Genomic DNA, 25,885 nt, shown 5'->3' on the forward strand with positions numbered 1-25,885 from the left:
GGGCTGAGGGATCCCCACCTCCCTGCATGAATTTCATGCACCGGGCCTCTAGTTTATAATATTTAGTAAATGAATGAACAATATATACAAAATAGCCACAAGGACACTGAACATCCTATAAGAAAGTGAACAAACTACTTAATCTGCACCTCAAACTGAGACTATTCTCTAGCTATACTCATCTAGATGGGACGTCTATGAACAAAAAGGCCTTTTCAATCATGCATGTAGCAAACCACTTTTTAAAAAATATATTTTTACTGATTTCAGAGAGGGGGAGAAGGAGAGAGAGAAACATCAATGATGAGAGAGAATAATTGATCAGCTGCCTCCTACATGCCCCCTACTGGGGATCGAGCCCACAACCTGGCATGTACCCTTAACTGAAATTGAACCCAGGACCCTTCAGTCAGCAGGCTGATGCTCTATCCACTGAGCCAAACCAGCGAGGGTTAGCAAACCACTTTTAACATCTGTCATAAATACAATGCTAGAAGTTGGGGCAAGAAAATAAGTAAATACAGTCTCTGCTCTTAAGTTGTTCCCTAGTAATGACAGCTCAAAAGAACAGAGATTACAGAGGGGAGGTAAGAACAAAGCACCACAGGATAGAGGAGGAATCCACCAACTCAGCCTGAGGGCATCAGAGAGGGCTTCACAGAGGAGACATACCAGGTAAGTTTTTGTGGCAAACACTATGAACTGCTTACTCATAACTCATTTGCTCCTTCTTTCTTGCTAATAAAACTCCGACATTGTTCAGGGTAACATTACATCCAATTCACTACTCCCTTTCAGTCTTTCTGGCACTTAAGTATAGTCACATAACATGGTTCTGGCCTATGAGACAACAGAAAGCTTTGGCTGATAGCAGCCTCCCCTCTTCTTACCCTGAATATGAACATAAAAAGCCTCTGGTAGGCCAAGCCGGTGTGGCTCAATTGGTTCAGCACTGTCCCATTCACCAAGATGCAGGTTTGATTCCTGGTCAGGGCACATGCTCAGGTTGCAGGCAGGGGGCATGCAGGAGGAAGCTGATTGATCTTTCTCTTTCTCTCTCTCTCTCTCTCTCTCTCTCTCTCTCTCTCTCTCTCTCTCTCTCTCTCTCTAGTAAAATAAAATGAATAAAAACATATTTTTTAAAATTCCCAGCATGAATATAAGTCGATACACTAAGGATAGCTGGGTAAAGACAGAACCTCAGTTCCTGATTACACTGTCGAGCAGCTGAACCAACACCAGCAACCACCAATTCTGCATTTCTTGCTAATCTGGGGAACATATCTCATGTTTCTAGCCCACTGCTAATTAGATTCTCTTCTCTATTACCTACAGCAGGACCCATTCCCAATTGACACAGTGTTAAAGGATGAAAAGAGCTAACCAGGCAAAAAAGGAAAGAGCTTTTCAGGCTATGGGGAAAACTTAAGCAAAAGCAGAAACAGAAAGAAGCTGGCATGTTTAGGAGCAGGGACACATTAGTGACATAATCCAAGAAGCTAGAAGTACAGCAACAAGGAGGCCTCACCTGCTTCATCCACAGTGGTACACTTCTGGTACATGGATGTGCGGAGAGTAGGCGTCCGAACATTCAACAGTCTGATCTTATCTACTCGGGAATCAAACACCCGGAGCACAGGGTCTTTATCATCATCATCATGAAACATAATTTTATTGTCAATGAAAGAAGCAAACATCTGGGTCTCCAGGAATCTTGAGAGAAAGGGCAAGTAGGGCTCAGGCTGATCTGATAGAAAAGATGCCTGGTGAGACAAGGAAACAGACAGTCATCCATCAACAGAGAAGAGGAAAAAGGGAAAAGGGTATCTCACCTTTAACCAGCAAAGGCAACATACCCAAAGGATCTAATGGGATAATTCTCTGAAGCTTCCTAGGTCTTTATGAAAAGCCAATAGCAAAATCTCTTCAGCATTTTTTTTTAAACAATGAAGGTAAATCACCTGATAGTAAGAACCAGCACTCTGTTCTAAAGCAACAAGACCTTGCATTTTATCAGCACCAGAAGGATCATGAACTTGTTTCCCATATTTAATCTTGAACAACATAGGTTTGAACTGCACAGGTCCATTTATACATATATATTTTTCAATAAACATACAATTGGCCCTCCATCCGTATCCCTAGATTTTGCATTTGTGGAGTTAAACAACTGCAGATCGAAAATACTGTTGGGAATCCATGGATGTGGTGGGCTGACAGTATGCCTTTTTCTAAATCATTTTTAAACTGGCCGGCATGGCTCAGTGGTTGAGCGTCACCTATGTACCAGGAGGTTATGGTTCGATTCCCGGTCAGGGCACATGCCTGGATTGTGGGTTCGATCCCCTCCCCAGTTGTGGGGCATGCAGGAGGCAGCCAATCAATGATTCTCTCTCATCATTGGATGTTTCTATCTCTCTCTTCCTCTCTGAAATCAATAAAAATATTTTAAAATAAGTAAATAAAAATAAAAATGGAACTTGAGCATCTGCAAATTTTGGTATCCATGGGGTCCCGGAATCAAGCACCAACAGATACCAAAGGACATCTGGAGTTTTGGAGGAGTCAAAAGCTATAGGCAAATTTCTGACTATGAAGGAGATTGACACCCCTAACCCCCACATTGTTCAAGGGTCATCTGTATTATGAAAGAAAAACTCATTATCAGTTAAATCTTCATTCCTCACCCTCCTCCCCAGCAAATTACACTCACTTTATCAAAGTTTTGCATCTGTTCCCTGTTATTAAACCAGGACTCCTTATCCTGGCTGGGCTGAATGACAAACACCTCATAATCTGCAAACATCTGAGTGAAACGATTTGCAAAAACTTCCCGGATCTGAATGTTTAACTGGTAAATCCTGAGTTCTTCTTCATCACACTGAACTTTCAGATCCTTATTGCTGCTGGGGTCTTCACGCACTTCCAACTATAAAAAAAGAGAAATGACAATTGAGAACACACAAGCTTTTCCTTTTATCCCTAAGAAATGCAACTGGTTCGTTCCTTTTCCCTTCCCCCTTATCATTTACTTTGCAGCAAATGGAAATGAGGGAAAAAGAGAAAATGGGAGGAAAAAAAGAAAGGAATTCTGACATGGAGAAGAGATAAATGAGATGTTTCACTTGCAGGTACCCAGTAACTCAGTGAAAGTAATCATTATGGGCAGAGAGAGATTCAGCAATAGAGAAAGGTGCAACTTATCTCAAGGGTCTGGGGAAAGAGGGAATCTGGAAGTCAGTAAGAAAATGATACTGCAAAGCAACATGGTTAGATTCTAGCTCTACCTACATCTCTTTGATTTTCTCCCACATAACACTTACCTTATCTTTCTCCCTAAGAATTTTTCCTTATTGTGTTTTTCTTTAACCTTTTTAATATATCTCAATACTTCTCTGCTCTACAACTGGCCATGATTTTTAACTTATTTTTTTAAAATAAATTGATTTCAGAGAGGAAGGGAGGAGAGAGATAGAAACATCAATGATGAGAGAGAATCATTGATTGGCTGCCTCCTGCACACCCCCCACTGGGGAACGAGCCCGCAACCCAGGCATGTGCCCTTAGCTGGAATCGAACCTGGGACCCTTTAGTCCGCAGGCTGATGCTCTATCCACTGAGCCAAGCCGGCTACGGCCTGGCCATGATTTTTTAAAAATATTTTCAATTAGAGTTAACATGCAATATTATTTTATATTAGTTTCAAGTGTATAGCATAGTGGTTAGACAAACATGCACTTTACAAAGTATTCCCCTGATATTTCCAGTATCCAACTGGCACCATACATAGTTACTACTAACTAGCCATGATTTTTTTAAAATATCTGCTCAACTAACTAAATAAAGCAGGAAAATGAAATGTTTCACACTTCACTAAGAAATAGCCCAGCAAACCCTGGCCTGAATGGCTCAGTTGGTTGGAGCATTGTCCATGCACTGCAAGGTCCCAGGTTCAATTCCCAGTCAGGGCACATAGGACAGGCAATAGATTAATATATCTCTCTCGCCGAAACCAGTTTGGCTCAGTGGATAGAGTGTCGGCCTGCGGACTGAAAGGTCCCAGGTTCGATTCCGGTCAAGGGCATGTACCTGGGTTGCGGGCACATCCCCGGTGGGGGGTGTGCAGGAGGCAGCTGATCGATGTTTCTCTCTCATCGATGTTTCTAGCTCTCTATCTCTCTCCCTTTCTCTCTGTAAAAAAATCAATAAAATATATTTTAAAATAAAAATAAAAAAATAATATCTCTCTCTCACATCAATGTTTCTGTTTCTTCTCTCTCTCTCTCTCTCTCTCTCTCTCTCTCTCTCTCTTCCTCTCTAAAAAAAATAAAATAAAAATAGCCCAGCAAAATGATTACACTGGCACATTTTGCTTATATGTAATTTACAAATATAATTTAACAATGAGAATAGGGGAGGGTGAAGAGATGGGTAAAAAAACTGATAGTCTCATCAAAGTCAAACAAGGGAAAGCTAAGTAGATCCCTGGAAAGAGCATAGGACTACAATTCAAGGGGACCAGGGTCTAGCCCAGGGGTGGGCAAACTTTTTGACTCGAGGGCCACAATGGGTTCTTAAACTGACCGGAGGGCGGGAACAAAAGCATGGATGGAGTGTTTGTGTGAACTAATATAAATTCAAAGTAAACATCATTACATAAAAGAGTACGGTCTTTTTTTTTTTTTTTTTTTTTTTTAGTTTTATTCATTTCAAACTGGCCATAGTTTGCCCACGGCTGGTCTAGCCTCAACTCAGCCACTTACTAGGCCAATGTTAGGCAAAGCACTCAGGCTCTCCTCGGTTCCTTGTGTCAAAAGAGAGATAAGCCCTTGCCTGTCTGGCTCAGTGGACAGACTGAAGGGTCTGTCAGCCCGCAGACTGAAGGTTCCTGGGTTCGATTCCAGCCAAGGGTACATACCTCAATAGCAGGCTCAATCCCTGGCTCTGGTTGGGGCACGTGCAGGAGGCAACTAATCAATGTGTCTCTCTGACATCGATGTTTCTCTCTCTGTGTCTCTCCCCCTGCCTTCCACTCTCTCTAAAAAAAAAAAATCAATGGAAAAATATCCTCAGGTGAGAATTAACAACAACAAAAAAAAAGTTAAAAATACCTGCTCTTGTATGCTTTAGGCTGCTGAGAAAGAGGTATGAACACAAGAGATTACCAATATCATCTCTCCGAGTCGCTCTGCTGCGTGTTCACATAGGATGAGAGCAGACTCTCTTTAATGCCCAAGTGAGAAAGTACCCAGATTTAACCCCCAATTTAGATTCCAGTAGCTTTTGCGAGGATAATATTTTCCAAAGCTGAATCCAGTCTCCCATACCAGAGCATTCTTTCACTCTGACAAATGTGCCTTTTCCTGAACTGAGTGCTTTCTCACCCGACAACTTAATTCACCAGGACAGTACCCTAGCACAGACCAAACCTGTCACAGATTCGTACGCAGCATCTTACCTTTTCCAGGCTCACCCCAGTCCTCTTGACCAAGGCTTGCAGCCGGGCGATAGTTTCATTCTCCTTGAGTAGCTCATAGGAATGCAAAGGGGAGCCTGCAATGTTCCCATTCCTCTTGTCAGAGACAAGCTCAGAGGCCCGGAGCCTCTTCAGCTTGGAGGCACTCTCACTGCAATGAAGGTTCCCTTCAGGGGGAATGCCAAATGCCATGAGAATCTCAGAGACTTCCTGGACAAACTCCAATTTGTTGGGAAACTGAGGCAAGTCCTCTGGCAGCTCAATGAAGTGGTTGTCAATATCCACAAAGCAGAGGTTAGCCTGGCAGTCAAAAAAAGGATGAGGAGTGTAAACAAAGCACTAAGAAATAGTTTTAGGAAGGATAATGAACAAATAGGAAAGAGAAAACATCTGACATGGGCACATATGAAGTACGGTATAAAGAAGATGGGGCTTGCCCTAGCTGGTGTGACTCAGTTGGTTGGAGCATCATCCCGTACACCAAAGGTGATGGGTTCGATTCCCAGTCAGAGCGCATACCTAAGTTTCAGGTTTGATCCCTGGTGGGGATGTGTACGGGAGGCAACCAATCAATGTTTGATCAATGTTTCTCTTTCTTTCTCTCTCCCTCTCTCTTTTCCCCTCTCTTTAAAAATCAGTAACACATATTCTCAATAAGGGTCTTTTTTTAAAAAGAAGATGGGGCTCAGGAAGAAAACAGACCTAGGTTCCAATATTACCCTGCCACTTTCTAGGTGTATGATCTTGAGAAAGTTATTTAACCTCTCTGATTCTGCTTCCTCAGCTATAAAATGGAAATAAAGAGATAAAATCAGAGTGGTAAGGATTATTATCCTGAAGTCTCACAAATAATGCTCATAAATGTTTAATTCATGAATTCTTACAATAGTAAAAAGAACACCAGGAGTAAGTCAGAAAGTCTAGGTTTCAGACCTGACTCTGTCACTATCTCTCTACATGACCCTGAGCGGACCATTCTCTCTTTCTGAGCCTCTGTCCTGATTTGGAAGATTTAGTGGCTGTTCATGATGCTTTCTGTGCTTCCTTCTGGCTTTAAGATTGCTTCTGGATAGAGAGACTCTCATACATTGCTGGTGAGGTGGGTAATCTAGACTAACAAAGAACAATTTGGCAATATCTATCTATCCTTATTTTACAAACAAAACTGACACAGAGAGATAAATCTGTCCAAAGTCACACAGCTGGTAAGTAGTGGAGCTGGGATTTGAACTCCGCTTACCCTGACTTCAGTCATACCCTCAAGCTCTTAACCATCCACTCTTCCCCTTAGTGGTCATATATATTTCTTGTTCGGTTTGACTGAAATATTTTATAGTTCCTGTCCCTGTTGGGATTGTCTTGCAACTGTAAATCAGAAATGCCTATTACTTTGTATTTATCTTATGTCCATGAACCTGTTCTAGCCAAGATAGGTGTCATTTCCTTCACTGAACTGCACTGCTGTTTAAAAATTTGTCTCTTTCATTCATATAAGAGGAATATTACCTATATCACAGGTTTGTTTTGAGGATTATAAAACAATAAATGTCAAAGACTTAGCACAGTGCCAGGCCCATAGTACATAACAAATGTTAATTAACATTGTTAATGTAGAATATAAAACTTCAATAGATATATAAATACAGTACTACTAGATAGGAAAATTCCATAATAAAAGATGCTAATGTTGGTATCATCAGATTTCTTAATTTTGCCACTGAAATGAGTGAATTTACACTTCTGATCCCTAGGAAATTTTAAAATGTGTATGTTTTATGTAATACTTTTCATGTTTTTAACCCGCTTTTCTATTGGATTACTTAGCATCATTCTTACTGATTTGTAGGAGTTCTTTATTACCTGCTGATGCTAATACTTTGTAGGTTATATGCGTTACACATATCTTGTCATAGTTATCTTTTCATTTTAAGATGTCCTTTTCTTAATTTATAAAATCAAATTTATTAATATTTTATTTTATGTTTTCTGTATCCTATTTATGAAGTCCCTACCCAGATGTCAGAAAGGTACTTATTAATATTTTCTTCCAGAAGACTTAGAGTTTTGCTTTTGACATTTAACTTCTTAATCCATCTCAAGTTTATTTTGTTATGGTGTGAGGTAAGGATCCTTTTCTACTGTTTTCCCCTTTGAACAAGCAAATTTTCCAGCTCTGTTATTAAGCAGTCCCTCCTTTGGCATGGTACCTCTATTGTATAACAAAGTGATGGTCCATTGATTTTTTTTGTTTATCCCTGTGCCTATTAAGTCTTGTATTCTAAAAGAAAGGCCGGAGGGTAACATAAGTCCAGCTTAATATAACTATTTCACAAACTCTCAATCTATCAAAACTGTATGTTTTAACATATCTGTGCATGCATTCATTCAATAAACATTTGCTCAATGCATAAATTACTCTGCCTACCAATCTATAACTAAAAAAGAAAACTTTCCTATATCCATGATCCAAAGATTAGGAGAAGAATCACTTTAAATTTAGCTTTCTACAGTATCTCACAAAATAACAACTTTAAGCCCTGCCTAAGTTAAAGGGCCAATAATGTTTAAGATCTAAAAATAGGCTATTTTTGTTTATTCTATTAAGACTTTAAAATTATAAATGCTTTCAGAACAAATAATTTAAAAAGATAGTAAAGACAGAATTAAATTATCTAGGCATAAAGATAACCTGCCTGCTTCCTTAGCCCTGTCCATACAGCTAACAGAAGAAAGCACTGTGACCCACCAGAGGCACAATGCATGTACCCCATGGGTTCTCCTCTTTTTAGAAGAAAAAAAGCAGTTTGTGCAATAGGAAACACAGAGGTAGCTAAAAATAATTGCATCCGCTCAACAATGCCTGGTTGGCTTTTCTCCCAATGCTGTGAGCCAAATATAGAATGTCTGTAAAGAATTTTATGAAGTCCAAATGCTATCTCCACACATTGAAGATACACTCCTGATCAGAGGTGGCTAGAGTAGAGGAAGCCACTCAGGCACACCTCACAGATGCAGAGTAAGATAGGTGCCTATGAGTAGATTCCACTAGCCATTCTTTGCAGAGTTGGCTTAAAGGAGATAAAGATAAGAAACCAAAGTAAAAAAAGGAGGCCGTTCACTTGCTAGGCTCATAGAATAGCCTCATGCTATTTCCTGCCAGCACAGGGAGGGCTCTGACAAACAAAAGTGTGCCTCAAACTCCTCATGCACCCCTTTCCTCAGCTGAGAAGAGTAGTACTGCAAAACAGACTGGCGGACAAAAGTATTCTGTAAGAGGCACTAAATCCAAGTGATAGGTTTTCCTCAGTTAACCTCCTGCCTTCTTGGGAAAGGCCATGTCAAGACTTAACTACTCTGAGGTAGTGACCACACGGATCTCCCAAATCCCAAAATCTCTTCCAAATTTCTTCCTGCAAGAGATCACAATGCCCTTGCCCAGCCCTAAGTTCCTAACACCAAATCACAGCCAGCCTGACCTCCTAGTCCTCAGTGATGGCGTGTCAGAGGTGACACGCGAACTCATTTTTTTGGTTGATTTTTCTTTGTTAAATGGCATTTAAATATATAAAATAAATATCAAAAATATAAATCTTTGTTTTACTATGGTTGCAAATATCAAAAAATTTCTATATGTGACACGGCACCAGAGTTAAGTTAGGGTTTTTCAAAATGCTGATACGCCGAGCTCAAAAGGTTCGCCATCACTGTCCTAGTCTCTCTCCATGTTATTCATTGAAGGGAAGCCCAATCCACAAATTACTGGGTAAAGACACTGAAGGAGTATTCTGAGAAAGACGGGGGAAAGCAGGAGAGAAAGAAGGGCACAAGAGAGAAAGAAGTAGCACCCCCTTCTTTACTCACATCTTCTGCTTGCTTCTCCTCACATAGCTGTGGATGAATTGCCTCCTTCCTGAACTTAGACAATGAAACCCAGAAGGGAAGGACAGGACAAAGGATGCCTCACAAAGGAGCCCAGCACTCTCACTTGCTCAGGGCCAGCTGAGATCATGTGTTGGTGTAAAGAGAAACAAAGGGCTTCTCAGACTTTTGATGCTCAAAGATGGAGCAGCAACTGATGAATTCTGACACAGAGGAGGGTCAGGGAATGTACACTCTACACTCTGGATCAGGGATGGGGAACCATTTTTCTGCCAAGGGCCATTTGGATATTTATAACATCATTCACAGGCCAAAATTATCAACTTAAAAATTAGCCTATTATATTTTATCAAACATTTAAATAACTCACCCTTAATGCCTTGGCAGGGCCAGACCAAATGATTTCTCGGGTCTTATTTGGCCTGAGGGCTGGACATTCCCCACCCTTATGATAAAGTCCCTTTTACAGATCAAGCCTGCCTTATCCCAGTACCCTGATAATGCCTTTTTGCACAAGTCCAGGCGAATTTCCCTAGTACTGCCTCAAAGCTTCCTTCTAGCAGCATAAATATACCACAGGATGCCCACCAAAATGTTGAAAGTAATTATCTCTGGGTGGTAAAATTAGAAATAATTTTTACTTTATTCTTTATGCTTTTGTGCACTGTTAGCATTTTTTACTATATACTAGAGGCCCGGTGCATGAACTCGTGCAGCAGTGGGGTCCCTCAGCCTGGCCTGCGGGATAGGGCCAAAACCGGCTCTCCAACATCCCCTGAGGAGTCCCGAATTGCAAGAAGGCGCAGGCCAGGCCTAGGGACCCCACCGGTGCATGATGGGAGGTTGGCCAGATGGGGAGGGGCTGCAGGAGGGATCCAGGGCATGTCCAGCCCATCTCGCTCAGTCCCGATAGGCCGGACCCCAGCAGCAAGCTAAGCTACCAGTTGGAGCGTCTGCCCCCTGGTGGTCAGTGCACTTCATAGCAAGCGGTTGAGTGGCCTTAGCATATCATTAATATATTACGCTTTGATTGGTTGAACGGCTAACTGGACAACTACACACTTAGCATATTAGGCTTTTATTATATTGGATATACCACTTATGAGACATCCCAAAGTTGTCTTTCAGAAATATTACCATTCTCCATTCATTATGTGTACCCATCGGTAATACACAGATATCCCAGAGGTCATCTGCTAAAAATCAATGTAGAAAATATCCAGTTATGAAACTGCCCCCTGGGTGAAGTGGGACTCTGAAACCCTATAACTGCTTATTAAGTACAGACATGTATTCTATAGTCCCAGTGTCACCACTCCTTCCCAAATAGACCACAGGGAGAATCAAAGGATGCAGCAATGATGGGGAAAACTGCAAAAGTGAAAGCCCCAATACCCAGAACAGTGTGAACTCTCAGGTTTCTCAAACAATCCTGCTAAGAAAATTGCTAATGTCCTTGCAATATCTTCATACAAACATATATATGAAGCACACAAAAAATGATGCTGAGCCTTAGCCAGTTTGGCTTAGTGCACAGAAAGTCAGCCCATGGATTAAAGGATCCCAGGTTCGATTCCAGTCAAGAGCACATACCTCGGTTGGAAGCTAGATCCCCAGCCCAGTGGTCAGAGTGCGTGCAGGAGGCAACCAGGCAATGTGTCTCTCTCACATCAATGTTTCTCTCTGTCTCTCCCCCACCCTTCCACTCTTTCTAAAAATCAATGGAAAAATACCCTCGGATAAGGATTAACAAAAAATAAAACAAAATAAATAAATAAAACATTCCATTAAAAACAAAAAATTATGCTGAGAGATCCTAGAGGGAACAGAACTTGCCCTAAGTATACAGCAAGCTAATGCCAAAGATTAAAATAAAACTGACAAATCTGGCTTGTTGCCTAGTGACCTATTTATTGGATTATGCATGTAGCATGCCTTTTTGGCTTTACAGTTTCAACCATTTTTGTTATTTTTATTTTGACTTTACAAAATTATAATTAGGTTTACTAGGAAGAAATGTCAATATTAAATATGCATTTGTTTAGAATAAACAAAACAAAAAATCCCTGTTCTCCAATCTTTGGTATCTACTCTTAATGTATCACAGTGTCCCTAAAAAATGTACACACATTTTAACAGCTGACAGCTCAATTTTGAAAATGAAATGTATTTTAATAAACACTGCCTTTATAATTATTCAAAGTGTGTATATACATTTTTTGGAACACCCTATATTTATCAGTAGAGTAGACAAATACATATAAAAACTCAATACTCCCAATAGTTTTCCCCATCATTTAGATATTTTCTTCCTTTATTAATTAATCTTGTCCCATCCAAAATAGCACAAAGCTCTACAGAATCAAAGGAGCAAAAAAGGCAGAAATTTAAAAAGCTACAAGAAGACATTTTAATTCTAAAACCAAAGGAGAGGAAAAAAGAGTACAGAGATGCATTTGACTATAATTTAAATATCATAAATGTGATCTAATTATCAGCAATTTCATCAAGCCTGCTGTCCAGATATGCCTAACAACCTGAATGCTGCTCAGATACAGGAGGTCCCCTTAATCATATTCTTCAGTTACACCCCAAAAATTTCCTCCTCAAAAAAATTCTGATGGAGGAAAGAAAGTCATGTTCCAAAGTCTTCTTCCCAGACCTTTCTAATGTCTAAGAAAATCAGAGTAAGGCCCGGCTGGTGTGACTCATCGGTTGAGTGTGGACTCAGGAAATAAGAGGTCACCCTTTAGATTCCCATTCAGGGCACATGTTCGGGTTGATCCCCAGTAGTGGGGAAGAGGCAGCCAACTGATGTTGATGTTTTTCTCTCATTTATGTTTCTATCTCTCTATCCCTCTCCCTACCTCTCTCTCTAAAAATCAATAAAAGCATATTTTAAAAAAAGAAAGTCACAGTAGGAAAGCCGTCTTCCCAGCTAGTTTCATACCAGTCACAAAATGACCTAAAAAGGTAAACCAGTTCTATTGGTAATTGTAGGAAAATAAAAAGTAAAATAATCTTATTTAAAAGCATGCTTTAAATCTATTTAAAATGAACTAGGAAATAAACATGTAAATACAAATTTTTAATCAATTCTTTTGGTATTAAAAATAGGGAAGAAGAGCAGGCCACCCTCACAGCAAGAGAAGCATTTTCTCAAGGCCTTCCTATACAGAACAAGGAAAGTTTATTAAGCTGACTCTGTACCACAAGAATCACAATGATCAAGTCAACTTTTATAGATCAACTGTGGCCTGTAAAAGAAAACCACTGATTTATTAATATACAGCTGATTACTAGAGTATATATAAAACTAGAGGCCCGGTGCACAAAAATTTGTGCACTCGGGGGAGGGGGGGGTCCCTCAGCCCGGCCTGTGCCCTCTCGCAGTCTGGGACTCCTCGGGGGATGTCCACCTGCTGGCTTAGGCCTGCTCCCCGGGTGATCAGGCCTAAGATGGAAGTCAGACATCCCTCTGGCAACCCAGGAGGCCTCGGGGGATGTCCACTTGCCAGCAGGGAGCAGGCCTAAGCTGCAGTCGTAGATCCTTAGCGCTGCTGAGGAGGCAGGAGAGGCTCCTGCCACCACTGCTGTGCTGGCAGCCGTCAGCCTGTCTTGTGGCTGAGCAGAGCTCCAGCGTCTGCCCCCTGGTGGTCAGTGTCATAGTGACCAGTCATTCCCAGTCATTCTGCTGTTAGGGTCAATTTGCATATTACCCTTTTATTATATAGGATGGAGGCCTGGTGCACAGGTGGGGGCCAGCTGGGGTGCCTGACCAGCCTTGGTGAGGGGCTGAGGGCCGATTTCAGGCTGGCCATACCCCCTTCGGGTGGGGGGCCCCGCTGGGGTGCCTGGCCAGCCTGGGTGAGGGGCTGATGGCTGTTTACAGGCTGGTCAAGCCCCCCAGTGGGGACCTTCACCCCATGGGGGTGTGGCCAGCCTGGGTGAGGGGCTGAGGGCTTTTTTCATGCTGGCCACACCCCCTTCAGGGTGGGGGTCCCCACTGGGGTGCCTGGCCACCTGGGTGAGGGGCTGATGGCCATTTTCAGGCTGGCCACGCCCCCCAATGACCCAAGCTCCCAGCCTCTCTTTTTTTTTCTTTTTTTTTCCTGGGATTTATTTATCTTCTATAATTGAAACTTTGTAGCCTTGTGCAGAGCACAGGTCTCCTGGAAGCCTGGGTTGCCCCTGGTAACCCAGGCTCCCAGCCCCTCCTTGAGCCGGCTAGAAGCAGGTATCTGGGATTTATTTATCTTCTATGATTGAAACTTTGTAGCCTTGAGCAGAGCCCAGTGCCCGGGGGCAACCCAAGCCTCCTGCTCACTTCAGCTCCGTGGCCATCGCCATCTTTGTGATGGAGTGACAGAGTGATGGTTAATTTGCATATTGCTCTTTTATTAGATAGGATTCTATTTTGTGGATTTCCTTAAAATAAAGGAGGCAGAAGGTATAGAAATAAAAAATAACATAAAATATAACGTATAACTATTGAAGCTCTGGGCACTGAGAACATACAAATTCCTTATGCTACTCTTTTGTATATGTTTAAAGTTTTATATAATAAAAAGAGTTTCTAATAAATACCTTTAAAAGTGTGTGAAGTACTGTGTTTGAAAACCTGTATGAAAAAGGCAATTCACAACTGTATAAACACAGAGATATGTCATGTGATAAAAATGACCACTGTTTCTGGAATGATATAAACCGAGCTAAATGTTCATTGTTTTTTACTTTTTTCCTGGAAAGTTATTAATGTTCCCCAAAATAAAAGAAAACAAACTTGGTGACACCACAGTGGGCATATTCCAAAAGCCCTTCTCTCCCAATCCTAGATTGGGCCAAGGGCATCAGCACTCAAGCTCCACATTTCTCTCACCTCTTGAGGCAGCTCCAGCTTTGACCGGTCATCCAGGCCATTGGAATGCAAGCCCATCAGGTATGGAACAGGAGCATCTAAGAAATGTAGGAGAGAAGCCGGGAGAATAGGGACATAGACATGCTGCCACTGGAAAGGAAACATGAGAGCTGTAATTGTCTCCGCCACAGTCATCAGTCTCTGGTAATCTAGGCCAAAAAAAAACACACACACAAACCAAACAGTCAAAAATGAGGCACTTGCTTCTCAAATAGTAAGTTAAAATTACAATTTCACATTTAGAAAGGATCAGAGTAAATTTCAGCAAGGGTATGCGTGTGAATCCCTAGTGGGTGTCAGAGACCTCAACAGATCACAAGTTGAAATATACCCTCCTACATACAGGTCCCTGCTTATAATAAAATTTAATGTGAAAATATTATAGAAATCATAAATAGCACCTTGTTAAACCAGAATGTTAAGTAGATTCTCTTAAGTGGAACTGAAATGAAAAGAACAGTAGTCTGGGTCTCCGTTCGTTCAGCATGGAAGCCCAAACAGGCCTTTTAGCACTCAGATGTGTCTGCATTCTATAAGCTACAACCTTTCCTGAATGAGAACAGCACAAAGGTGTTATTTTAACACTTCCCTAGAACTTGAAAGACCCACAAGACTTAACTTTAATGACTCAAAATTCTTGTTTTAGGTCAAAGATAGAGTGGAGAGGAAGGCTTGTGCTCAAAGTTTAGCTCTTCTTCAGAATGCAATTTCTAGAACTGTTTTATTATTTTTAAATGAGTAATAAATACACTGGCAAAGCCAATAAAATGGACCAGTTAAAATTGAAACTAAAAAAACTACTATTCATAAATGGTATGTCCCTTTTTCAGGCAAAAAGGGCCAACGCAGGAACATACATTTTAAAATCATCCTTCGGGAATGGCTGGCTTCAAATGAGCTTTCATAAGGGTTAGTGGTTTCATGTACTAAAAACCCACCCCATCATTTAAAATCACAGCTTGGTTCATAAAGAAGTTATAAGTAACAAGAAGCTTTCCAGAAAATGAGGAAGACTGAGTAGGAACAGAAACTGGTATGTATCAACTAGGTAGAAGTTTAACAAAGAATCCTATATCTGCTTACTAATGCTTTGAAAGTTATCACCCTGCTCTTGGCTAAGGAAAGAACAAGACCTGGAAATCATTTTATTATTTTTTTAACTAGTAATGCAAATATAGCAATTATTGACTAAAACAGGGGTCCTTAAACTATGGCCCGCGGGCCACATGCGGCCTGCCGAAAACATTTATCCGGCCCACCCAGTGTTTTTGCCGCCGCTGCCTGTCCTGCTTAGCCTGTCCTGCTTAGCAGCCGACTCGTCCCGGGCCCACAGTGCACATGTGTGGAATGTCTGAGGGACAGTGAACTGGCCCCCTGTTTAAAAAGTTTGAGGACCTCTGGACTAAAACTTCATCATTTATAACATTTTGTTGCTGTTGTTAATCCTCACCCAAGGATATATATTTTTTCCATTAAGAGAGAGAGGAAGGGATGAAGAGGGAGAGAAAGAAACATCAATGTGAGAAAGACACATTGATTGGTTGCCTCCTGCACGCACCCCACTCAGGCTAGGGATCAAACCCATGACCCTTCAGTTCACAGGCCAGCGCTCTAGCCACTGAACTACCGGCCAAGGCCATAGTCTCTAACATTTTTATTATACTACAGAAAAGTGCATCAAGGAAGATGATCTGACTGGGTGGTGAGTGCACAATGCAATATGCAAATTATGTATCATAGTAATGTACACTTGAAACCTATCTGACCCTATTAGCCAATGTCACCCCAATAAATTTAATTTTAAAATTAAATTAACACGTGTGTACTCAATGTTTACATAAAAATAGTGCATTGTTTAAAAATATTTGGGAGGAGGGCATTAAAATAATTAAAAGATCATGGGGGTAGAACTCTAGATCAAAAAAGAGGAAAACTTACAACTTTCTCTGCATTGTTTGTCCACATATTATTTGTTTTTTAAAACTATAATTTTCATTAGGAATACACAAAAAATTTGATCTGTGGCAACCACAGGAGAGAAAGAGGGAAGATTTCATTTACTACCTTTAGAATTGTTTTAAGTATATGACTTGAGCATACATTATTTTTGCAATAAAAAAACTAATGTCGGGCGGTGGGGGGGAGGTTGGGGGTTAATGGGGGGGATGAGGACACATTTGTAATACCTTAACTAATAATAAAAAAAATATATATATATATTAAAACAAACAAACAAACAAAAAACCAATTCTGGCCCGGCCAGCATGGCTCAGGGGCTGAGCGTTGACCTCTGAACCAGGAGGTCAGGGTTCGATTCCCAGTCAGGGCACATGCCCAGGTTGTGGGCTCCATCCCCAGTGTGGGGTGTGCAGGAGGCAGCCTATTCGTGATTCTCTCTCCTCATGGATGTTTCTATCTCTCTCTACCTCTTCCTTCCTCCCTGACACCAATAAAAATATTTAAAAAAAAAAAAAAACTAATGTCAAGGATTTGTTTGTACTAGTTGAACCTATAACTGGATTATATACTTTAGCCAAATAGTATGCAAACAAGTGGTGAAATACAAGGGCAAAAGAAAGAACAGTTTCTGTGAAAACAAAAGTCAATGCTTTAAAAAGATTCAGTAATACAAAGTCGCTAAAGTACTATAGTGAATTAGGAATATCTTGAGGCAATAAAGTACAAACTAGGGAAAACTGCAACAATCTACAGGTAGCCTCCATTCTGGTTCTTTTGCAATGTTCTTAAGTTCTAGCTCCATTTTTTAAAACCGGTATCTGCTAGGGGTGGGAGTGATGGGGAGAGGTCAATGGGGGAGGGGGGAGGAGACATATGTAATACTCTAAACAATAAAGAGTTTAAATTTTAAAAAAAGATATCTGGCACCCTGGCTGCTGTTGTTCAGTGGTTAGAGCAGTGGTTCTCAACCTTCTGGCCCTTTAAGTACAGTTCCTCATGTTGTGACCCAACCATAAAATTATTTTCGTTGCTACTTCGTAACTGTAATGTTGCTTCTGTTACGAATCGTAATGTAAATATCTGGTACACAGGATGGTCTTAGGCCACCCCTGTGAAAGGGTCGTTCGACCACCAAAGGGGTTGCGACCCACAGGTTGAGAACTGCTTGGTTAGAGCATCATCCCATGTACCAAAGGGTCATGGCTTCATGGCTTCCTCGTCAAGGGCACATACCTAGGTTGCAGGTTTGATCCCTGGCCCTAGTCAGGGCCAGAGCAGGAGGCAACCAATCAATGTCTCTCTCTCACATCCATGTTTCTCTTTCTCCCTGCCTCTCTCTTTCTCTCTCTCTCCTGCCCTCCCTCCCTTCCACTCTTAAAAATCAATGGGAAAAATATCCTCAGGTGAGGATTAACAACAAAAAGAACCGGTATCCCTCTCATGGTCCATTGGTTTGCCATCTACCACATACCTGTAAAAGATCTGAGTTTTGCTCAAATTGTAACAACCCTAGACCTTTACAGTCAGCCCCACTGTATCCGATATGAAAAGGGAGGCCCTATGCAAGAAGAGAGCTGAGTAAGCACTGACTTACGCTGTGAGTAGAGCAGAATCTGAAACTCCAGAAGAGCACAAGTAAAAAGCTGAAACACATTCTCCACCCCAAGCAGTTCAAAGACTTCTTTGACAGGAAAGTCGAATAGGGGAAGCTCATTGGTACTTGGTCTCTGGCAGATTATTGGCCCATAGACCCCAGAAAACTTCAAGGACCGGCCGGGAGGTGGGAGTGGCACCTCGTAGAGTACGTTATATATGTAGCTCTCAAGGGGCAGTGGAGGGGGCTGAGGTGAAGTGACTGCCTGGTGAAGTTGTTCCAGAACACTCCGACATGCTTTCATGAAGGACATGGGCGTGATGAGGCAGATGCACTTAGAGACATACAACGTGTCCCGGCTAATGTCATAGGAGTTGAAGCGCTGCAGCTTGGTCCCAGGAGTGCCTTCACCATCCTCCATGTCACTGTGGTCTCGGCCATCAGCAGGATGAGCATGTATGACATCATACTCAGCATTATGCATGTGGTAGAGCGTCTGCATTGCACTGCAGATCTGCTTGCTAGTCACCTCCTCATAAAATGTGAGGGCAAACCCAAATGTCCGAGAGCCATCCTCCCTTGTGATAATAAAGGCATGGAACTGTGGCTCTCTGGGATCAGCCTGGGTCTTGAATGCTAGCCCTTTGGGCATGCATAGCTGCAAAGACAAGGGAACAAGTGGTGAGAATACTCACTGCTGACCCTCTTTTCAGAACACCCACCACTATTTCTTTACTTATAGTGCACCCACTTCCTGGGTGTTTGGGATATCAAGATCACACAGCTAAATACCTGTCCTAAAGGTCTCCCATTCTAAGTAAGATATACAAGTAAATAAAATGATAATGCAGTTATCAGGGCTATAGAGAAGTATATACAAAGTGCTAGGGGAAGAAAGAACAGACAACTCAGTCTAGGAACATCAGAAAAGGCTTCACAGATGAGGTTATGTTACAATTCATCAGGTAGACAAGGAAAAGAAGGGTATTTGAGAGACAGGAAAAATGCACAAAGGAAAGAAGGAAAAAGAAAGCAGCATGATAGCACATATTGAAAGATGATGCTAGAAATATATCTGAAAATCAGATAGATATAACTTTGTATCTAAAAATAAAATAAACTTTTAGACTCTATCAGCTCACAGAATTTTGTCATCAATAAAACCTTCTTTCTATTCATAGAAAAAAGGGTGCTCATTTCATACAAAGCAAGGAGATGACATAATCAGGATAAAGATGTACTTTTTTCACTTTAACTCAGATGGATTATATAAAGAAACTTGGAAAGCTAATCAAATTGACTTGAATCAATCAGTCCCCATTTACATTTTACACAATCCTGCCTATACAAACGAACTACCAGCAGCCTGGATTAACAAATACAACGACCTACATTATGTTATATCCATTAGCCTTGACCTTGACTTCCCAAAGTCTAGGTGTTTTTAGAATATAACATGAAATAAGCACTGGACTAGGCATTTAAAAACTTGAGGCTCTCCAAGACTGTTAAAAGTAACAGTGTTTTTATACATGTCCTACCTAAAATGATGATGAAACAAAAATAGTCATTTCTGTCATATAACTCAGACATGTATAACACAGATTGAGATTACTTTTAAACCTAACTCTTAGGTAATCCCAGTGCTATAAGCAACCAACAGTTAAGTACCACACAAAAAGAGTTTGCTGACCCATTATTATATATTTGTCTGACACAATAGAAACACACTGTGACTTTTAGTATTTTGATATATGTATTCTGAATATCTGATATACTGATCAAAATGCAGAATCATGAGCAATATACATACAACCCCTTTTTTAAAATTTGCTCTTGTAAATTCTCATATTTGTGGTTAACAAATACTAACCATTCCCACTGCGTCTTGGTCAAAGGGATTCCATTCTACATTCTCAGGATATCGTGCAAGGACCTTAGATTTGAATGTTCGTCTTAATGGTGTCTGCTCAAAATTTTCGCCTACAAGAAAAAGAAAGAAGTAAATCATCTCCACAAAGTCCCTTGCAATCTCAGGATTATGAATGTCTGAGCTTGGTAGTCCAGCAATGTACAGAAATAAAGGCAAAGCAAGTACAGAAATGCCAGCCATCTAAGAATAGGAAAGGTATTAAAGTTATTAGGTAAGTAAAGATGCTGAAAGTTTAGCATGGTTAATATTGGACATCACTAGCTATCATTCCTTTTCATTAAAATGAAAATAATTACTACAAACCCAACAGTTAATTTTCTTGGGAGAGAGGGGAGAAAGCACAAGGAAAGGTAAAGGATTATATCCATCTCTTTTTTTCTGAATGCCATATTTAGTTTGCTTAAAGTTAACTAATAACAGCATTGAAGCATAAATGTTTTTAAGGTCAGAATGAAATATGCATTTCTATGCTCTCTTTAAAAATACAAAGGAACTAAAAGATTCAGGAACAGCAAGAAAGCAGATTTTAATGAAAATCTAACAAGCTATTTTATCAATTCAAAATCATTCAAAATTTCTGAAATTCTCCTTTGTTTCCCCCTTCTTCCTCCTAAAAACATTACAGCATATTGAAAACAGAGCATTACAGTGAAAAGAGGAAGAACCAAAGAACCCACCGCCTAGAGGGATACAAATGTGAAAAATCTACTAGTCAAATAGGCACAAGAAAGTTAGAAGGTCAAAGGGCACAAAATGCCACCAGAGAGACATATTTAGAGGCACCAGAAAGCTTTGGGTAGTCTCAATTTTGTTTTGTTTTTACCTTCAGTTGTACTGGAAATGAAAGGGCTGGCGCCGTCCCTGGCTTTAGAAGCCTGTATGTACTGGCATAATGCTATATGACAAATGAAATAACAGAGTATTACAATAAAGTAGTGTGATTCAAACTTTTTGACCATGACTCCAGTATGAAATAAATTTTTCATCATGAAGCAATAAACACACACATATGTATATCTAAATTTACCTAAAACAAAATTTCACAAAATACTTACCCTCTCATAATTTCTGCTCTATATCATTAAAACTAAATATGCTAATTGCTGACCTACTAATGGTTACAATTCAATTTGAAAAACATTACAATATAGTATAATGGGATAAAGGGCTCAACCAGTATCAAAGTACTACAAAGTTACTAGTGATTTATCCAAAAGTATGCTACCCAAAATATTGCTTTTCCTTAGGGGTTACGGAGTAGGGAACAAATTAAATGTGCCTAAATACGTCAAACAAATAAATTTATTAGGAGTCACAGAAAAATATGTAGGAAATATGATCAAGGACAATTCAATTGAATTCTATGTCTGTTTATTGAGCAATTGAATTCTATATCTATTTATGCTATTCAAGGGCCTTAAGTACTGTGGGGGTTAAAAATAATCCAGATGAGCAACTATTCTTAAGGACCTTACTATCAAATATATATAGGGAAAATAACATATACAAATAACCATTCACAGGGAGGTTCTTATCAGGGAGGCTCCAAATCTTCAGTTTATTTGGTCTAACTATTCAGACAAACTTGTAGGATCCAGTTCACATGCCCTAGTTGATATAATAAATTGTGTTCCAACTATAGTTTTTATAAGTTGGTTTGAAACCCAAAGGGGCTGGTGATTACTAAGAAAGATGCATTCTTGCCAAAACCGGTTTGGCTCAGTGGATAGAGCGTCGGCCTGCGGACTGGAAGGTCCCAGGTTCGATTCCGGTCAAGGGCATGTACCTGGGTTGCGGGCACATCCCCAGTGGGGGATGTGCAGGAGGCGGCTGATCGATGTTTCTCTCTCATCGATGTTTCTGACTCTCTATCTCTCTCCCTTCCTCCCTGTAAAAAATCAATAAAATATATTTAAAAAAAAAAAAAAAAAGAAAGATGCATTCTTCACCAATACTGAATTGGGGTGACCTAAAGTCAGACAGTCCTTCACTCTAAATCATCCCAGAGACATTGAAAAAAAATTTTTTTTAAGTATATTTTGGCCCTGGCCAGTATGGCTCAGTTGGTTGAGTGTCATCCCATGCACCAAAGGGGTTTCAGGTTCAATACCCAGTCAAGGTGTGTGTGAGAGGCAACCGATAGATGTTTCTCCTCTTCTCTCTTCTCTTCTCTTTTCTTGTCTCTCTTTCTCTCCCTCCCTCTCCCTTTTTTTCTCTAAAAAAGATTTTTTAAAGAATATTTTGTAATAATTCTAAGGCACCTGTTCCAGAAACTAATAATGTTACTGCTTTTAAAACAAAATCTTCACTTCCATTCTCTCAGGTTTTGTCCATCATCACTGTAAGCCCACTTATTCATAATTTTCAACTTCCTTTCTGTTAGTAAAGCAAGTACCACAATTTCAATTCCTCCCATTTCCTGATCCCTTCTTCCAAACTGACTTTTCTGAAACTCTTTTCCAATAAATTGCATCTCTTAAATGACATTTGGTAATCGTCACTAAAGAACACTGGCAAAATCAGCAGGCCACTGGTACCAGCAGTATCAATAAAGCCCTGCAACACTGCAGAGCTGGTCTCGGAGCTTTCAGTGACACCTGCAAAGAGCCCACCCATTCCAATCTGCACTTATAGTACAAAGTAATTAAACAGCAAGCAGACGACATAATGATCTTGTCTACAGTCTGAGATTCTCAGAATGTATTTTTAAACTGTATTCAGTTCTGAGAGAAGATAAGAATTTCTTCCTGCTAAGCTTCTTCACTTTTGTCAGTTTGCTCATTTCTTCCTTATTAGACTAGAAAATCCCCTCATCAAAAACCACAAAATGTATGAACCTACAGTAAGTCCTCACTTAATGTCATCAATAGGTTCTTGGAAACTGCAACTTTAAGCAAAAAGACGTATAATGAAACTAATTTTACAATAGGACAATTGATATAAACTAGAATTAAGCTCCTTTTGCATATTTCTGGTCACAAAAACATCACTAAACTTCTAAATAAAGACCCAAGACACTTCTAATATTAAACTCTGAAATATGAAATATATATATATATATATATGTGTGTGTGTATGTGTGTGTGAATATATATGTATATATGTGTGTATATATGAAAGATTAATACAAACAAGTAAGATCATTATTTCCCAACCCACTTATTCCCGTTCAGGGTTGCAGGTGGTCATCTGACAGAGCAAAGCAGTACCCAACCCTGAACAGGATGCCATTCCATTGCAGGGAGCATTAACACCCATACTCACTCAGACTGAGACAATGCAGACAAGCCAATTCACCTGACATGAACATCTTTGGAATGTGGGAGGAAACCACAGTATCCAGAGAAAACTCATGCAGATATGGGGAGAATGTGCCAACTCCACACAGACAGTAGCCCCAGCCCAAAATCAATTATTTTTTCATCAATGTTATAATGAAATGACATTGAATGAAACTACATTATTTGAGGACATGCTGTATATAGGAATCAGGGCAGTTACCACTGCCCTATTTGAAAGCCTTTAGAAAAAGATATTTTCCTAAGATGGCAATGAAGTGCCTCCTAAGAAATAATGAGCATTGAAATGATGAAGGAGATTACTTAAGGAGATAATTTAAAAAAAAAAAAAAAGATGAAGCAGAGGTAAACATGATGAGCTGAACTGTTGCATAGACAAAGAAGAAGAGGAAGCTATGAATTACAGGGAGAAATGGTCTTTAGATCCTCTGTCCTCACCATCACCTCTCCACCTCCTGCCGCTTCTTCAAACAAGCTGAATAAAGAAGTCTTAAAGATAAAGAGTCCGGTTCTGAGTAGAGGCACCACAGAGAGTGCCAACCTTAAAGAAAAATCCTCCTGTGTATTAGATTGGGCCTATCAACAGGAGCATAGCATTTTCACTGCGAGGGAAAAGGGAGGTGTACTAAGAAGAGTTATGAGGCCCCTGAGAACCAATCATGTTTATCATAGCCACCCTATAAAGAGTGTGAGAAAAGTAATAGACAAAAGCGATTCACAAAACTAAGGTTTTTTTTTATTAAAAAAACAATTGGCCCTGGCCGGTTTGGCTCAGTGGATAGAGTGTCGGCCTGCGGACTCAAGGGTCCCAGGTTCGATTCTGGTCAGGGGCATGTACCTTGATTGTGGGCACATACCCAGTAGGGAATGTGCAGGAGGCAGCTGATCGATGGTTCTCTCTCATCGATGTTTCTAATTCTCTATCCCTCTCCCTTCCTCTCTGTAAAAAAATCAATAATATATATTTTTTTTTTTTTAAAATTGAATTTTTCATCATTTTACTGAGGGCTGAGTTTTGAAAATAAGCACTAGAGCAGTGGTTCTCAACCCTGGCTGCACATTAGAATCACCTGGGAATCTTTTTAAAATCCTGATTGCTGGGCCTCATCCTCCGGAAATTCTGTTTCTTTGTTACTAATGTTGTGGCCCCACCCCATAACAAAGAAACAGAATTTCCAGAGGATGAGGCCCAGAAATCAGGATTTTAAAAAGATTCCCAGGTGATTCTAATGTGCAGCCAAGGTTGAGAACCACTGCCCTAGAGACTTAATGCCTCAAGAACACCAACCTTAGCCCTAACTCCTGAAACCTGTATGCATATCACAAGCTAATCCTCAATTATTTAGAACTTTGAAAAAGTAAACAGGCCAGGCTGGTGTAGTTCCGCGGATTGAATGTCATCTCATGGACCAAGAGGTTCCAGATTCGATTCCCGGGGTGTGGGCTCAATCCCCAGTAGGGGGCGTGCTGGAGGCAGTCGATTGATGTGTTTCTCGTTGATGTTTCTATCTCTCCCTCTCCCTTCCTATTTAAAAATGAATAAAAACATATTTTGAAAAAAGTTAAACAATATTAGGAATATGACATCACAACCACAACTGTCCTATTGTCCTAGAAATAATAAGCTATTATTTGCCCAACACATACAGAGCATACAAATATTGGTAGGTCTGGATATCAAAACTAAGGCCCATTTCTAACAGCTAGATTACAATTAGTCAAATAGGTGTCTATCTTTGTGAATCTGCCACCAGGAAAATACAGTTCAGATAAATCATTGCAGATTTTTTTTTAAGCTTGTATGCCTTGCAAAGACTTTCTAATAGGTTCTTTGTTTACTTGTTCTGCTCTGACCAAGCCAGAAACAAACTGACATTTGTATTGCTATTTGCCCGTTGGTACTTGTTTAATTTGAATAACCCTAAATGAGGGATGCTTATGCTGAAAAGCTTCGAAGCCAAAGTCTCTGAAGATTTATAAAAATTTGTATAAATATAAATTTTGTTTAAATATAAATACGTTTATATTTAATATGTGCATTTTTCTGGGGAGAGAACACAATTTTCATCAGTCTCAAAGAGTCCCATGACCCAAAAAGGTTAGAAACCACAGCTCCAAGTGTTTCTTCTAATTTGGGCAGGAAACATTTTGATCACTTACAGATTAACCTAAATGGGCAGGTTTTCACAGAATCTAAAGTAGAACGTATGTACTACTAAATAACTACTTTCTAGGTAAACAAAAAATAATAATTGACTTTGTCAATAGAATAATTTTTATCTGTGATGAGGGTTTTGCTTCCAGTTATGGCAAAGAGCTCCTATGAGACCAACTCTCTTACACATATATATGAACTCTGGACAAAATATTTTTTTTAAGAACAACTATCCAAAGGTACTGAAGAAGAAAAAGCATGCAGATTCTGAAGTAGGAAGGAGGGTCAACACTTGGAAGAAGGTAACAACACTGGTTTCCCTTATTATGGCTTTGGGCCAAGGAGGTCTCAGTCTGTACCATGAGAGGTGGCTAAAATTCAGACAAAAGCCCACAGTCTTACTAGCTTGAAGAACCTGAATACAGACTATAAAGCAACCACTGCAGCTGGCAAGTGAGGGTGGGAAATTCCAGAGAAAGTCAGAAAGGAGATACCCCAACCCATGTATAAACTCTGTCCAAATCTCTGGATGATCCTGGAACCATACATGCATGGAGCAGACCCCAAGCAACCAAGTTAGGACTAAAAAAACTAACAGAGATTTAAGCTGCTGCTTACTACAGGGGAATAGAATTTATCAAAACAACCAAAATTCAATGCTCTTTGTTGGAA

General features: G+C 40.2%; 1 protein-coding gene across 12 annotated transcripts in view; it reads right to left on the minus strand.

The window, feature by feature from the left end:
* The window catches only part of DENND5A (DENN domain containing 5A), an 80,250-nt gene that overhangs the window by 31,346 nt on the left and 23,019 nt on the right, over positions 1-25,885 (minus strand). For 11 of the 12 annotated variants that reach the window (XM_036325322.1, XM_036325319.1, XM_036325321.1 and 8 more), the window contains exons 2-8: positions 20,583-20,654; positions 19,700-19,809; positions 17,827-18,484; positions 14,235-14,422; positions 5,459-5,776; positions 2,714-2,929; positions 1,529-1,763 (exon numbers count right to left, since the gene is read on the minus strand). In XM_036325322.1, coding sequence (XP_036181215.1) covers positions 1,529-1,763; positions 2,714-2,929; positions 5,459-5,776; positions 14,235-14,422; positions 17,827-18,484; positions 19,700-19,809; positions 20,583-20,654 — 1,797 coding nt within the window. Of the gene's footprint in view, positions 1-1,528; positions 1,764-2,713; positions 2,930-5,458; positions 5,777-14,234; positions 14,423-17,826; positions 18,485-19,699; positions 19,810-20,582; positions 20,734-25,885 lie in introns of those variants that run through there. The other variant, XM_036325323.1, reaches the window with a different exon arrangement.

The sequence above is a fragment of the Myotis myotis genome, unplaced genomic scaffold (genome assembly GCF_014108235.1).
Source record: "Myotis myotis isolate mMyoMyo1 unplaced genomic scaffold, mMyoMyo1.p scaffold_m19_p_10, whole genome shotgun sequence".
Lineage (NCBI taxonomy): Eukaryota > Metazoa > Chordata > Mammalia > Chiroptera > Vespertilionidae > Myotis > Myotis myotis.